Genomic DNA, 15,982 nt, shown 5'->3' with positions numbered 1-15,982 from the left:
GGCCTCTCTATATACTTCCTCCCGCACTCCCTCCCCTGTTTCCCCAGATTTATGTAAATTCTATTTTTTTTTTAAAAAGAAATATTACTTTTATCGAATGCAATATCTTTATCATATTAATTAATTTTTTAAATTATATATTAATCATATAATTAATTCAAATATTACCAAACCCAATTTAAATTAAAATTTTCATCATTTTCTACATTATAGTTTGTACAATGGTATTGTATGAGTAATGTTTTCATGATAAGTTATTTTGAATGAAATTAAATTCATTAAAAATAGCATTATTATATCTAATTTAATTATATCTTATGATAATTTTAGTTAACTAATATATATTTTGCTATAAAAATATTCATGTGTAGTAATTTAACATTTATGACAAAACTCGCTAATAAAGAATGCGTGAATTTGGTATTAATAGCAAAATTGATATCCATTAAATCATATGTAAAATTCATTCGTCAATTGGACATTAATGGTACAATTCACATGCCGAAATGAATTTTACACTTTTTTATCCACATACATACATACACAATATATTATATTTAAAATAAATAATAAATATATTATTTGAAAAATTATAAATACTCCTATAATTAATAATATCTCATAAATATTTATCATGTAGGAAGCATTTCTTAGATGTTTATTAATTTTAAAATATTTATAATTTTTCGATTAAAAAAAAAATATTTTGAAAGCCCATCATAATATATGTTTATATTTATTTATTAAATATTGCCGTTTAATTCGAAATCCAACTCACATAAATTAGATGGCCAGTGCAATAATTATTTATCATTTAATTAGTGCATCATCAAACTTAATTTAAATAATGTTTTTTGATATATTTATATATGTAAGTATATAATACATGTATATAAGTATATAACGTACATATACAAGGACTTTTTATATATTTAAATTTGTATAAAATATACAAAAAATTTGACATGTAGGTGTTGGTCTAATTTATTAGTAATTATTAGTCTATCATAATAAAAGTTATTTGGTTAATTATATGTATTTAGTATTAGTAATAAATATATATAATTGATAATTAAAATTTATGATATAAGCATAATTAATTCATTAAAAAATCCATCTTATAGTTAATTACATATTAATAGTTGTTCTTTCTATTCCTAAAAGATAAGCTATGGAATTTGGTATTTATCTTCGGAATCTTCAAAGTTTTATAGTTGCTTTGTTGGAATTTAATTAGGAAAACAGGGATTATCCAAAGTAATTAACAACTATGAAAATAATAAATTATAATATAAATATTCATATGTCGGTGAAATTCGAACTTATGATATCAATCTAGTTTTTAAAATTAAAGAATTTTTGCTCGAATTAGATTTGGTAGAACGAAACTAATCACAGATACACTTGCTATGTAATTTGTTACTTTTCTTAAACTATATATTAATCATATAGAAAATATAATACATTTAATATGTGATTGATATAACTTTGATGGAGCGATTTTGGTTTCCTGTAAAATTTCAATCTTAATCACAGGGCTAAAAGATTAGTGGTGCATTTGTGTGGATCTATGTAGAGATACTTTTGGGTAAAATAGGAAGGGAAAAGAGAAGGAAAAATGGGGATTGGGTGTAAAGAAAGGAGCAAAGCAAGTGGGAGAGGGGAGAGGTTTTTGCAGAAAATGAGGAAAGGTTAAAATATAGGAAAAAGACAAAAAAAGGGAAAGTAGTTTGGTGGGCCAAGTTAAGAAACTGTGGGAGATAAGGGTGGAATTGGAAATTTATGTCAAGTGTGCTGACAGTGACATCCAGTTTGGGTGATTGGGAGTGGGGAGGTTCAGGTATGTTGCGGTGGACTACTCTGATGACTTGGTCAGAAGATGTCATCATTCTCAAGGGATGTTCCACGCCGTAAATTTTTCTTTAAAAAAAACTATTTAACTACAAATATGTTATTATTTGATTCGATCGAATTTTATTTGAATTAGAATTTTTCATATTTCTGCTAGAATTCTCATAGTTGATCCAACTATAACCAACGATAAAAGACTAATCGCGTAAAAATTAACACATAAATCACGAAGTACATTTAGTTACACCAAATAACTTGACAATAATTCATACCCATATCATACATAGATACATCGATATTCGACTTTAACTTTTAGCATCCATAATAATTGACTATAAGAAACTACTAATACACTTTAGACAAACAGTCACATAAATAAAATTTGAACCATAACATCACAATTATGGACTTCTGAATTTACCAATGAAATTAGGCCTTCGTGGCCATTTTCTGGACTTGAAAAAAATTGGTAAAATGTTTCGATTTGTGGTTTGAGTGTTTCAAAGATAGAGAGAGAAAAATAGAGATAAATAAGTACGTGTTGAAAATAGATTATATGTTTAGATTTGTATTTTAAGGTAATTTAAAATATTTTAAAATAAGTGGGATTTGGGAGACAAAAATCACTGTTTATTGTCAAATCATATCTTTTTAGATATAAATATTGTATGTTTAATATTGTATTTTTTTAAGATAAAAATCACTATTTATTGTCAAATTATGTCTCATTTATATTATATATATATAAGTGCATATATATAAATTATTTATAGAAAGTTAAAAAATAAAAATACACAGATAAAATATAAAAATATAAAAATAAATATTGGGTGTGTTTTATCTTGTATTGGGAAATACGAAAATATAAAACCAAACCAAGTGTGGAGGTTTTGGATTACACATTCAAATTTTGAATGTAGTTAGTGTTTAGGATGTTTTTTGAGACCCGTTGTTGTTAGGATGTTTGAAAGTCTGTTCTTTTGGCGTGTTTTGTTTTCGAATTTTGAAATATGAAATAACTTCTTGGTTGCCCGTTTTCTTGCCAGATCCATCCATCCTGGGTATCTCTCCATATAGTTTTATAAACATTTTTTACATATGGGTATTATGATTTGTTGCAATAATTTATGTTAACTTCAGTTTGTAAGAATATCTCATGTTTTTATTTAAATAATCGTGTATTCATATTTCTGCACTAATGTTGGTTGTTGACTAATTTTAATCCTTTTTTAATTCACTTATGGTTAATTATATTTATCACCCTTAAAATTTATTTATCATCGCAAACACCCCCAATGTTCAAAATGTACCAAAAAGATCCAACTGACTTAACATCGTCAGCCAAACTGTTAGACTATTGTTGATGTGGCATTGGTGTGGTCTTTATAACTATTAAAAAAGTTCACTGGAATTTTCTTAATATTTTTACCATTACAGGTTTAATTGTAAGTTTATTTTAATTTTTTTAGTTTTGGTTTGTTACTTGTTTTAGCAAAATTTAAAATAAGTAACAAATTTAAAATAAAAAATTTAAAATAAACTTACAAATCAATCTAAAGGGGAAAAAAATCCGTAAAATTGTTTCTCAATGCAGTTGGACTGATTTTTCTAATATAATTCTTTTTTATTTTTTTGAATATAAGTGTACATAACAGCTCAAACATATATATATATATATATAAGTCTTTAGAGGGCAAAAGTGCCTAAAATTCCAACCGATATTTTAGCAAAACAATTACATATGTGTTAAGTGAAAAGTAATATTAGTTCAAAATTAGCATTTGGAGTATATTTGATATGCATACATAATTTAATTTTTAGCAATAGCGAAAATGATTGAAGAGTTTGCATAATTTTCGATCGGATTTGATCAACCAGACTCAGTGAGGCAAACATTTATCAAGACCATTCGATCTGTTTTCAATACACTAGTGGTCGTCGTGGCTTATCGTCCTAGTGTGCATATAATAAATAATCTTTCATATTTTAAAATATGTTATAAATAAAAATAAAATATATAACATTATTAGTTAGATAGTTAAGTTAATATAAAACTTAGAAAATTGAATAAATTAATCATTTTATTAGTTGAAGGATCTTTTTAGATCATAAAAAATTAGTTCAACAATGTTGAAACCTCCATTTTATATTTATAGCACATTTTTTCCTTTATAATAGTATAGAAAAATACCTCAACCTTCTTTGTGAGATACATTCAATTAATTACATATTACTACGCACTTGCCATCCTCGAACCAACCCATCTGATTTAAGTTGTTGGTTGAGATTAGATATCGAAAACAACAACGTTCACAAAGGCAACTTCGTGATCGGCCTCAAATCACTTTTCATTAAATTCACTCTTAAATTTATTTCTGCAGCAACCCAATTCATCTTCGATCTACATACAAACTCTGGATTCATTTCACTCATTTAGAATCTTTACGATCTAGCCTCGGCACACCAAAACCCTAATATATATTGACCCACCGTGAATTTTCAATCATTTTGGCATATGTAGTTCACGTGAAATCACACAATTAACAGCATTCTCCCATGCTTTGGGTGCAACTTTTGCTACCTAACATTCGCACGACCTTATACACTTTTCTCCTTACAAAATATTTGATTTAAGCAACGGGAGGGCTGTTAGTGTTGTCTTCCTGATATAATTTTGACAGTAATATATTTTATAGGTCTCACAATTAAGAAATTTGAAGCATATCTTGCTCGTTAAAAATAGCCATATCCTATATTTATTGTAAATATATTAATCCAATAATATCCTACAACAAAATCTTGATAGGATAAGATAGAGAAATGAGGAAAGATTAAATTGGTAGCAAAGAATAGACATTAAAGTTTTTATTGTCATATGCCTAAGTGTAAGGCCTAACCAGACTCGTCCTCATTTTAATGATTTGGATAGCATGATATGATTTGAGAAGGACCGTATGATAAATGATGATGTGCATGAAGCCAATTTGTCACGGTTTCTGATTATGAATCAAAAGAATCCACCGTACGCACCCCAGCATGTGATTGTTTGCCCAGGACCCAACACACCCACGCACGGACTTACTTTAGGATATCTAACTTTATATTTATTATTATCTCAGAGTATTTAATTTCCTCCTATATTATAAATTTTAAAGTTCTTTTTTTAATATCTAGATATTTTATTTGGCCATATTATTTAAATTTAAATCCACCCGTTTGGGCAATTTTCTTCTTACGAGGGTTTTTGTAGTAATTCCATTACACGACGTAAGAATTTTAATTATATATATTTTTAAGTAAAATTTATGATGTTATTTTTATATATATGGCGAGTATTTATTGAATTGGGTAGAAGATAAAATTGTAAATAAGTGTGCAGAATTAAAAAGAAAAAACAATAACATCTATGTATTTGTGGAGAAAAAAATGAAGCACAATAATACTTTTTTTTTATCATAATAGTATTAAAAAAATTATAATAATTTTCATAAAATGAGACTCGTCCATTTAATGGGACTCATGTGGAGAAACTTGATTTGATTTGATGATTATTTATATTTGAAGTTGAGCAGCCGCAATTATGGAGTTGGGTGGAAAACATTATCATAATTTGGAATTGGAAGCACACTCTCCAATCATTTTTCATTTTCCCACCTCATTCCTGTAACAGTACCACCACCACCACCTCCTCCTGATTTATTTATAAGTTAGTTGATGGGCCACGGGGTTGTTATGTGTATATAATAAATAAAATTTTATTTTTAAAATATATTATAAATAAAAATAAAATATATAAATCAATTGATTATATTTAAAAAAAAGAAACAACTTAAAAGTATTATTAACACGATAAGAAATTGGTATAATGATATCACAAATCGTTATTTATAAATAAAAAAGTGATTTTTTGTTTTTATGTATATCGGGGTCTAGTCGCACCATAAGGGCTGAAAGATCTTTACAAAAATTATAAGATTAAAGGAGGGCTATACAAAAGAAAGATCAATACCCTGTTACTTAAGTCAATAATGTTACTAAAAAAAATATTCTTGTTGTATGCTGATTCAGCTTGCTGGTCTGGGCTCATTTTTTGGATCGTTAAAAAGATAATATAATTCCATGGGCTTTGCTAATGACCTAACTTGGCCCGTTGATTGCTCAGTAGGAGTACACTTGTTTATTTTTGGACTTTAAAGAAAATATTTAAGGGGCATCATTATTTTTATATTAGTGTAGATAATAATCAATTGCTATTTTCTCATAAAACCAGATAAGGAAAAAAACCAATCATGGCGTCTCACACCAGTTGTCTTTGGGCTTCATAATACACATCACTGGCTCATTGTAGCACCCCCCCACCCCCACAATGAAATAAATAAAATTTTATAATAAATTGAGGGTGATCCGACGCACTTTGCATTTTGACTAACCGCATTGTGACTGGACTATCAATATTCTATGGGTAGCAAAAAGGTGGCGAGGAAAGCATTGTATTTCGATTTCTTATCGTGCACTATTAGGCCCTCTTGTATACCACATATGGCGTGAGCGCAATTTTCGACGATTTGATGGAGGAATACGCAGGGCACCTTCCGTAGGAAAATTTATTATTGAAAATGTCTGACAATGGATACTTAGTGTTGATTTATCTCCTTCTATTATAACTTGTGCATTTTTTTCGTTTATGACGGATCACTTGGCTTGTCGAGGTGACTGCTTAGCCTTTCATGTTGTATTGTATCGATATACTACCATTTATTTAATGAAATTTACATTTATCGGAAAAAAAATTATAATAAATTTCAATCTTTCATAATTATAATAATTAGTATATTAATTATCACTATCAAAACATTTATAAGTAACCAACAACAACTATAAGTATTCTGAAATAACTTTTCAAATTCCATTAAAAAATGCAAATTTTGGTAATCTAAGTTTATTTTTTTTATTTAATCATAATTCTAGGAATATTAACAAATTAAGACAAACTGCATTTTTTATAAAAGTCAAAAGATTTAGACTTTTGGCCAACTACAGTTGTACAGAATCAATTATATCAAAATAATTTTAGGGGAAAAAAAAATCAATTCCTCTGTACTATTAGAAATCGGGTCAAACACGCTAGGCTATGCCTTCTGAAAATATCTTATCAGTTCATAAATTTTATAAAATATTTTTAGAGCATATAAAATTTTAAATTTAATTTATAAATTTTTTGAATAAAATAAAATTATGATACTTATTAAATTTAAAAAATAAAATTATAATTAATTTGAAAAAAATCGTTAAGATATTATAAATAAATTGACTACTTCTTTCTTTTTCTTCCAAAAAATTTATACCAAATACTTTATTAATATTTTATAAGATATTTTGTGAGCTTGTAAGTTCACCCAAACAAATAGCGCAAGTACCAGAAATATGACTATATGTTGGTTTAAAGACCCAATAATATAGACCCAAGACTGAAGGATAAAGCCCAACTCGGGCTGAGCCTCAAAGCTCCAAATTCCAATTTGGTGACACTTCTTAATTTATGTTATATTTTTATAATTTATTAATATTTTTTTATATAATGATAGAAATTAATAAATCTGGCGCATTATGTATATATGTATAATTTTTATAAAATATTTAAAATATTTTTTTTAGATTACATATATTTACTTTTTAAAGAGTTAAAGATTACATAAATATATCTAAGATAAAAAAAAATTATGAGTAGTGGGGAAATTAAAAATAATTATTCAATTTTAAATAAAATAAAAAATTAAAAACCTCAATAGAGTGCTCTACAATTATATATAGTATAGATTATACTTAATAACAAAAAGGTTGTGTAATGATATTGATTTTTTGGGAGTTATACGTATAATTTTTCAAAAAGTAAGGTGATTTTTATAAGTAATATCGATATTTATGATAGACGTATATATAATTATCCAAAAGACAATAATAATTTATATAAACAGATTATAGATTATGAGGTGTAAATTTAATTATTCCAAGTTATTTAAACAGTTTCAAGTTTTAAAAATCGAGAAAGAAAGAACTTTTAAATCAAAAGTTATAAGCACTTGAAAGCAATACTTTTAGCTTTTTTGGATTTTTCAAATAAATGTTACATGATATTACCAATTTGTCTTTCTTATGATTTTTAACATGTGGAATTAAAATTATTTTTTGTCAATTAAATTCTTACTATTTTTTTTAAATACTTCGAATTATTACTTTTGTTATACTACAAAAAAATCCAATTTCTTTTAAATAAATTATTAGATTATAAAAAATATTTTTTTTTCACAAATACTCATAGAAAAACATTCCAAACAAACTTTCTCAAAGCATGCATTATTAGTTCTTTCTACACCAGAACTCAACAGCCCCAGATGACACTTTGAATAATTACTGGGTTTCATGTTCTTGTCTTCTACACTGCTCTTAATTTGGTCCTATTACTTTACATCATCTCTTACATATTTTTATAAGATAACTACATTTTTATCCCTAAACTATAGTTTATTTACACAAGTTATTTTTATATCTTGTGTAATTATAGAAACCACCATAGGATAATTTGTATAATAATATTGATATTTTGGGGTTTATGTGTAAATTTTCTAAAAATAGAGTTAGATTTGTGTATATGATGTTGGCGTTTTATAATGGGTGTATATATACTTTTTTAAAAGATATAGGTGATTTGTATAAATAAAAAATATATATAAGGAGTGTAGATGTAATATCACTATTTTCATTTCTTTGATATTAATGTATATTATCCCCCACCGCAATCTTGCCTTCTATACATCGCAATACTTAGTAATAAAATAAACGTGTTGACCACATTAACATTTTTCGTGCGACCCAATGGCCCCCCCTCGCCACGCTTCTTCCTGTGCCGGCGACCCTTGCAATAAAGACCACAATAATAATAATAATAATAAGAATTAATTACATTGATATTTTTTTAGAATTATTTTTAGTTATACAAGTATTTAATTTTTTTATGGACGCGATAATTACATTATTATATTAATATTAAAATAATTTGAGTAATTTGAATGATGCATTAGTTCAATTAATACATCAATAATAATTATAAAATAATAAATTACAATAAATTCAGATAAAAGTGAGATAAATATCGACACGTTCGATTAAACTCGGATCCATGACCTCAAACTAAGTTATAGGATCTCAATATAAGTATTAATTGATTTTTGTAAAATGACAAGCACATCCCATATTATTATAATTGTACTCACATAATGTTGACACCCTCCAGAATATACTTGTAATTTTATTAAAATTGGAGGATATTTATGTAATTTATTACTAATGCAATTTAACTTGGTCATCCCAACTATTTTTTCAATCATTTTGAGTGTAAAAGAATTGATGCAAAAAGGGATTCATTAAGACCTCTTTAATAAAATATCACGTTGAATTGAATAGGGCTGAAATTAAAATTGATCATACAGTAGGTGCATTATATTTATCGTGACTGTTATGTAATTTAAAATATAATTCAAATATTGATACGTCTTGCAACTCGATCAGTATTTAATTGTACTGTAACTCCATATAAATTACTTAAACTCTTTCTTATAATCAATATAGGACACTTGTTCACAACAAATATACATCCTTTTCAAGTGTCCTTATCCCTAGGAAAAAGAAAAGGGAAAAAGAAGTTATGTCAGTCTCATAGAACCCAAAATTGAATCAAGAAGGTTTATGTATTTAAACCTTATAAAATCTCAATCAGAGGAAAAACAGAACAAAAATGAATACGTTTGACTTTGAACTATGCAAACTTCATATAATATATTTTTTCTAATAACTAACAATCCTGCCGCGTTGCAATATGAAATTTCAATGAATCCAACGGCTGATGTAAAGCGTTGGCAATAGAACAGTCGTTATTGACTATGCCTTCCCTACGCTTTCCTTCCCAGCTGTTCATACATGGCTTTTAACGACATTATAGGTTTGCTCAACCGTCCCTCCTGGCGTCCCCTCACTTCATCATCCCCCCACTCCCCATCTTCCTCCTTTGTTTTTTGTTAAACATTTTCAAGATCTGTGTGGGTTATAGCAACCCTTTGCAGTAGTTGTTGGTTTTAAGAGTTGAAGGGGTCCCAAATTTGCAGCATTGACAACAATCCAAAAAAGGAGGAAATTTTTCTTAGGTATAATCAATTTTGCTTTATCCTTTATTTTCAACACCGAAATACTTGTCTTTAGTTGTTGGAACATTTAAACAAAAGTGTTTCTTCTTCTTTTGTATTGATTACCAATTTTGGTTGATCAACTGAGTGTGATGTTTTGCTGCTAACATTGAGACCCTTTTCTTCTTTGTGGGCGAATTTCTCCCTAGAATTTTGGAATCAGCACTTGAGCGATTGGCTTGTTTTGTCTACAAATGGGTTGGAGAAATATAATCTCTTTCTGTCCTACTCCAAATTTCCGGAACATGTTTCAGGTTTGTAATTCTTTTTCCTTAGGTTTTTAGTGCTTTTTGCCCTTTTTTGATGTATCTCGAACCATGAGAACATTATTATCAAGCATGGGTCTTTGTCAAGAATTGTTCATATGAAGATGTTTAGGTAAGATTTCAACTGCTTCAGATGAAAAAGTTTGGGTTTTTTTTAAGTAGTGGGTTTGAGTTTGTTTTAGGTATAAAGTAGCTGGGATCTGTGTTGTGTGATTTGTGTTCCATTGGGACTGGTTTAAGTGATTATTCAATTGTATATAACTCTCTTTTCAGATCTCTGCATCTTAAATTGGCTGAGGTATCCAAATATTTGAATAGTAATTTAGTAGACAAAGCTTTCAAAATTAAAATCTGGCTGTGTTTGGGAAAAGAGTTCTTTGTGCCAATCATATATGTTTTAGTCATTTGGTTATAATTTTATCATCAAAGTTCTTGGTGCCAGCCAAATATAGTTCTAATTCCATGTTTCCTTGCTGAATTGACTCGAAAAAAAACGTCTTGGAATGTCAATTTATTATTCTAGAATATTTGAATCAGCAAACTGCAACGTACAACTCATATGGTTTTTGTGCATTTTACTCACTAACGAGCAGGTTAACCCGAATGAGGTGGAGCTTGGATGCCAGCATACTATCAAGTCTCATGGGGGACAAGTCGCGAGGCATCACAAGCATGACTGGTTGATACTCATACTGCTTGTAGTCATTGACATCATTTTGAATATCATCCACCCGTTTTACCGTTTTGTCGGGCAAGACATGATGACAGATCTGAAATATCCTATGAAAGACAACACTGTGCCAGTATGGGCGGTTCCGGTGAGTGTTTTTAAGGACATTTGAATACTTTTTGTGATCATTTAGAAAGAAGTAAAAGAAACTCTACTTCTGAATCAAGGGTTGCAGTTGCTTGCGTATTGCTAATAGCATAATGTTCTTGTAATTTAGCTGTATGCAGTTTTGCTGCCTATTGCTATTTTTGTCCTATACTATCTGCGGAGGAGAGATGTCTATGATTTGCATCATAGTATACTAGGTAATATTATGTCAATTGCTTTTCCCTTGTTCTCTTTTGACTACAGTATTTGTGCACTGCCCATAACTTCGTTTTTACCTACTCAAATTTAGTTTGGTTCAAAATAACATGCTCATGACTAACTGCAGGACTCCTATTTGCTGTGCTGATAACTGGAGTCCTCACAGACTCGATAAAAAATGCAGTTGGCCGACCACGGCCCGACTTCTTCTGGCGCTGCTTTCCCGACGGTATAGATGTACGTTATCCTAATAGAGTTGTTTTGCACCACTGTTTAATCAGAAGATTTTATATGACGCAATTCTAATTTGCTACAATGATCTTATCTTACTATGTCTTCCCCATTGTTAGAAATATGATCGGTGGGGCGATGTGGTGTGCCATGGTAAATCTAGTGATATAAAAGAAGGGCATAAGAGTTTTCCAAGTGGTCATACATCATGTAAGTGAACTTAATATGTTGCATTTGAACACAAAGAATTGAGTCCATTGTTTGTCTCTTTTGTTTGAGTTCTATACCTCAAATCTTTGCCATCTTTTAAATTGAAGGCTGTATGACCCGTCATTTTAGCCGTCTTAGTTTTTTCATAATGCTTTGTGGGCTGAACACATTGTGATCTTTTGATATTTTTTGCAGGGTCATTCGCGGGTCTTGGTTTCCTTGCGTTATACTTGTCGGGAAAAATTAAATGCTTTGACCGTCGGGGGCATGTGGCAAAATTATGCATCATTTTTCTCCCCATCCTTGCTGCATGTCTCGTTGGTATTTCTCGAGTGGATGATTACTGGCATCATTGGCAAGACGTGTTTGCGGGCGGGCTCCTTGGTGTGTTCCCTTCCATGACAAAAGTTAAAGAAACAAGTTTAATCAGTTACAACTTCTCTTAATTATCTGTTCTTTCAGGTCTCACGGTTGCTACATTTTGCTACCTGCAGTTCTTCCCACCTCCATACCACACTGAAGGTTAGATTTGTCATTTGAATCTCGTTGTCTGCATTCACTTGGACTCTATTTGCTCTTTCTTTTTCTTTCGATTTGTATTGCTGTTGTATTTGGGGTGTCATCATTTCAACACCTTTTAGGCTTACGGACCAGAGAAGTAGGATCAATTTTGATTTGAAATGTTAATACACAAAGTGCTCAATAGTCTGCTAGGAATTTTACAAAATGTAAAACCACCGATGGGATGGTGAAAAATTCTAGCCTTGATCAGATTCAACAAAATTCAAGCACATCACATGACGGGCACATTTCATTTTCACGTTCATTGACATAGTAAGTATGACAACACTCAAAATGTGATTGATTTGAAATGGTGACAACTTGTTCGCATGCAATTTTTCCGTAAATAGTGGGCTCAATGTATTATTCACATCATAGAGATTTCTACTACAGAAGTCTGTCAAGTAGTTAGGCATTCTTGTACCTAGTATCATGGCACTTGAAACAGGAAACATGAAACATGCTCATTATGTTTGGATTAATGTTTTGGGTGTTTTTGTTTTTGTGTTTTGGAGATAGAGAGAGAAAAATAGAGATGAGTAAGTATGTGTTTTGAGATAGATGGTATGTTTGGATTTGTGTTTTGATATAATATAAAATATTATAAAATAAGTGGTGTAGGTTTGATGTTGGGATTTGGGAGACAGGAGTTACTGTTCATTGTCAAATCATGTCTTTTAATATATATATGTGTATGTATATATTATTTTGTTTGTTAGTGAAATATAATATATATATTTATGTTAAGTAATTTTTTTTATTGAGGCATTTCTTTTTATATTTTAAATAATAATTCTAATTTAATACATAATTAAGTACATTGTAGTATTGTCTCCAAAATGATTTTGTTAGACTTTATCTTTGGAATGAAAAAACATAATATATAAAATTTAAATAAAAAATTTAGAATTAAGTATGTATTATTGGTATATTGTCCTCAATTTTCAAATTTCTCAAATATTTCATTGAAATAGGAAAAATTATGAGTACAAAAGATTAAATGGTCTAAATTGAAAAAAATTGTAATCAAGCGTTAAATGCACTATATAACATGTTGAAAATACATTAATTAGACTTTTATAATACATTAATTAGACTGGTAGAAAAATTTTAAATATTTTGACCAAGTAGCATTGATAGTAAATATATTTATATCAATAGTTTCATAAATTAATAATTATTTTTTAGTAGTAATTATTAATTATATTTTACATATATTATATATTAAATAGTATATAATACATATAATACAAATAATTTAAAAAAAACAATTAAAAAAAGGAGAGAGAAGAAAGAAGAAAGAATAAAGAAAACAAAGAGAAAAAGCTGACAGAAAAGAAAGGAGAGAGAGAGAGAGAAGAAATCCAAAAATAAGAAAGAGAGAAGAAAGAGAAAAAAAAAAAAAAACCAAAATTTACTTCACACCTAGTGAAGGTGTGGAGACACAAAACCAAACAAAGTTTTGTGTTTTGGCCCATCTCTAAAATGGGCCAAAACACAAAACCAAACATAGAGGCTGTTTTTTACATCAAGAATGCTAGAAATGATCATATTTTCGGTTGCTCTTGATGGCAGGATGGGGTCCATACGCATATTTCCGAGCAGTGGAGGAAGCTCGTCCCAACTCAGCACCAGTCCAGCCGAGGAATGGGATCAGCATGCAAGGAATGAATGAACAAAGTTTAGCAGTAAACACCAATGTAGCGGATCAAGATTTAGACACAAGTTTTGATGCTATGGAGTCTGGAAGAAGGTAGACCTAGAAATATTTTTGTTCCTTGGATTTTGTCATTGAAGGGATTCTCTGTTAGTATCTAGTAATATTGTTTATGTCTTAAATTCTTGTGTTATTGGTTTCATCTAGTCTGGATCATGATGCATGTATAGTAATTTCTTCAGTTATTTTTATGTTTATATATACGTACATATTTTTCTTCAAACTTTGAGTAACTGTTGCTTTTATTCTGAGTCTTACTAAATCCCAATGTATTCCTCTCTCACTACAAGAAATATAATTTTTCGTTACATTTAATTACTATGATTAAAAAAAAAAAAAGAAAAGAAACCGTGAAGAATATAAATTAACCATCACTCTACAACAGTCATTAGTCTTTTTCTCTCAATGCGTGTGATTGATATTACCAAAAATTGTTGATCTATTTACGTGAAGGTGAAACTGAAATTTATATGAGCAAATGAAAAAAAAATTCTAAATTAACAAATAAATATTATGATAAAAAAAACATAAATAGGAGATAGAAAAAAGATAACATTAAAATAAGAAAGAAGAGAAAAGGAAAACTTACTCAATATAGTCATTATATTTAATACACACAAAAAATAGTTATTTAGGGTGTTCACATTTTATTAACAGTACTGTTAATTATTGCGTGTGCACATATACAATATAATTATAATAAACAAAAATATAAAAAATGATATCACTCATTCCATCAACTGATGATGCAAATTAGCTTTAAATAAATGATATTTTATAAAGAAAAAGAATGAGATAATTTTCTGAAAATATAAGATTGAAAAAGCTTATGATGGAGGGAAATAATAAAAGACTAATATACCCTTAGTATGAAAGGTAGAGACAAAGGCGTAAAAAGAGAGATTAAACCCATCACTCACGTGGATAATCTCAGAAACGGTTAAGGGCAATCTTATACCCGAAAAAGGTGGGCCACGATCGCGAGATAACCTGTCGTGGAAGCGGGTATTAGGATCGTGCAGAGGACACGAAAAGGGATCAGTATAAAAAGAAGAAGGAAGAGAGAAAAAGGGGTTGGTCTAACTTTCATATTTCACTTTTGATATTCTTTAGTATCTCTTTTACCGGATAAAATTCTCTATACTGACTTGAGCGTCGGAGTATCTACGCCGGTACCAAATCCGGCTAGGTAACGCTTGTTCTGTTTTCAGGATATAAAGGGTTCGACAGAGTGACAGGGACGATAACACGCGCGACCCGCGATCTCGGTCGGATCATTTGGCGCCGTCTGTGGGAAAGTTAGGTGACGGATTGGAACGCGTTTGAGAAATGGAGACGCCTGCAGAAGATCAAGCACCCGTTGTACATCTATCACGGCAAGAAATGGACACTCCCATGACTGATCGGGAGGGAACCGTGCAACTGACACGACGGGAATTACAACAAATGATGGAAGAAGCAGGGAGGAAGGCCTTGGTAGCCTATGAGAGAAGAACGGCAACTCCTTTAGAAAAGGAAATAGCGGGAAAGAGGCTGTTTCAGGAAAGAGTCGAGGTGCAAGACAATGAAGGAATGAGTAGACCGGGGGCGAATAGGAGGGGCCCGCAGCCCTCTGATGTGGGATCCAGTAGCAGGGCTTTAAGTCGTCCCAGGGGACCAGCCATATCTCGAGCTGAGGTGGATAATGTTAGTAAGCAAATAGCCCAGTTAGGAAAGCAAATAGACGAACTCAAGAAGAGAGGAGAAATAGTAGCCCACAATCGTAATTCACCATTTGCTAACCGTATACTTACAGAGCTGGTCAACCCGAGCTTCAGGATGCCCGACCTCCCGAAGTATGATGGAACTCGGGACCCACAAGAGCATCTGGCTG

At 30.0% G+C, this 15,982-nt stretch overlaps 1 protein-coding gene across 1 annotated transcript; it reads left to right on the top strand.

The window, feature by feature from the left end:
- The first annotated feature begins 9,725 nt into the window (after nucleotides 1-9,725).
- Nucleotides 9,726-14,332, top strand: LOC105156346 (phosphatidic acid phosphatase 1). Its single transcript, XM_011072451.3, has 9 exons — nucleotides 9,726-10,049; nucleotides 10,238-10,342; nucleotides 10,948-11,172; nucleotides 11,302-11,389; nucleotides 11,518-11,627; nucleotides 11,741-11,831; nucleotides 12,027-12,215; nucleotides 12,294-12,353; nucleotides 13,968-14,332. Exons 2-9 carry the CDS (start codon nucleotides 10,283-10,285, stop codon nucleotides 14,147-14,149), a joined length of 1,005 nt encoding a protein of 334 aa, XP_011070753.1. The 5' UTR covers nucleotides 9,726-10,049; nucleotides 10,238-10,282; the 3' UTR covers nucleotides 14,150-14,332.
- The last annotated feature ends 1,650 nt before the right edge of the window (nucleotides 14,333-15,982 follow it).

Source organism: Sesamum indicum, linkage group LG2 (assembly GCF_026168435.1).
Source record: "Sesamum indicum cultivar Baizhima isolate 11 linkage group LG2, ASM2616843v1, whole genome shotgun sequence".
Taxonomy (NCBI): Eukaryota; Viridiplantae; Streptophyta; class Magnoliopsida; order Lamiales; family Pedaliaceae; genus Sesamum; species Sesamum indicum.
This window is presented reverse-complemented; position numbering and strand designations above follow the sequence as displayed.

Bases quoted from the DNA above. Each gene is read 5' to 3' on its own strand.
- LOC105156346 (XM_011072451.3), top strand. From the start codon at position 10,283: ATGGGTTGGAGAAATATAATCTCTTTCTGTCCTACTCCAAATTTCCGG. The intron at 10,343-10,947 runs GTTTGTAATTCT...ACTAACGAGCAG, and splicing joins ATTTCCGGAACATGTTTCAG to GTTAACCCGAATGAGGTGGA. The intron at 11,173-11,301 runs GTGAGTGTTTTT...CTTGTAATTTAG, and splicing joins TGCCAGTATGGGCGGTTCCG to CTGTATGCAGTTTTGCTGCC.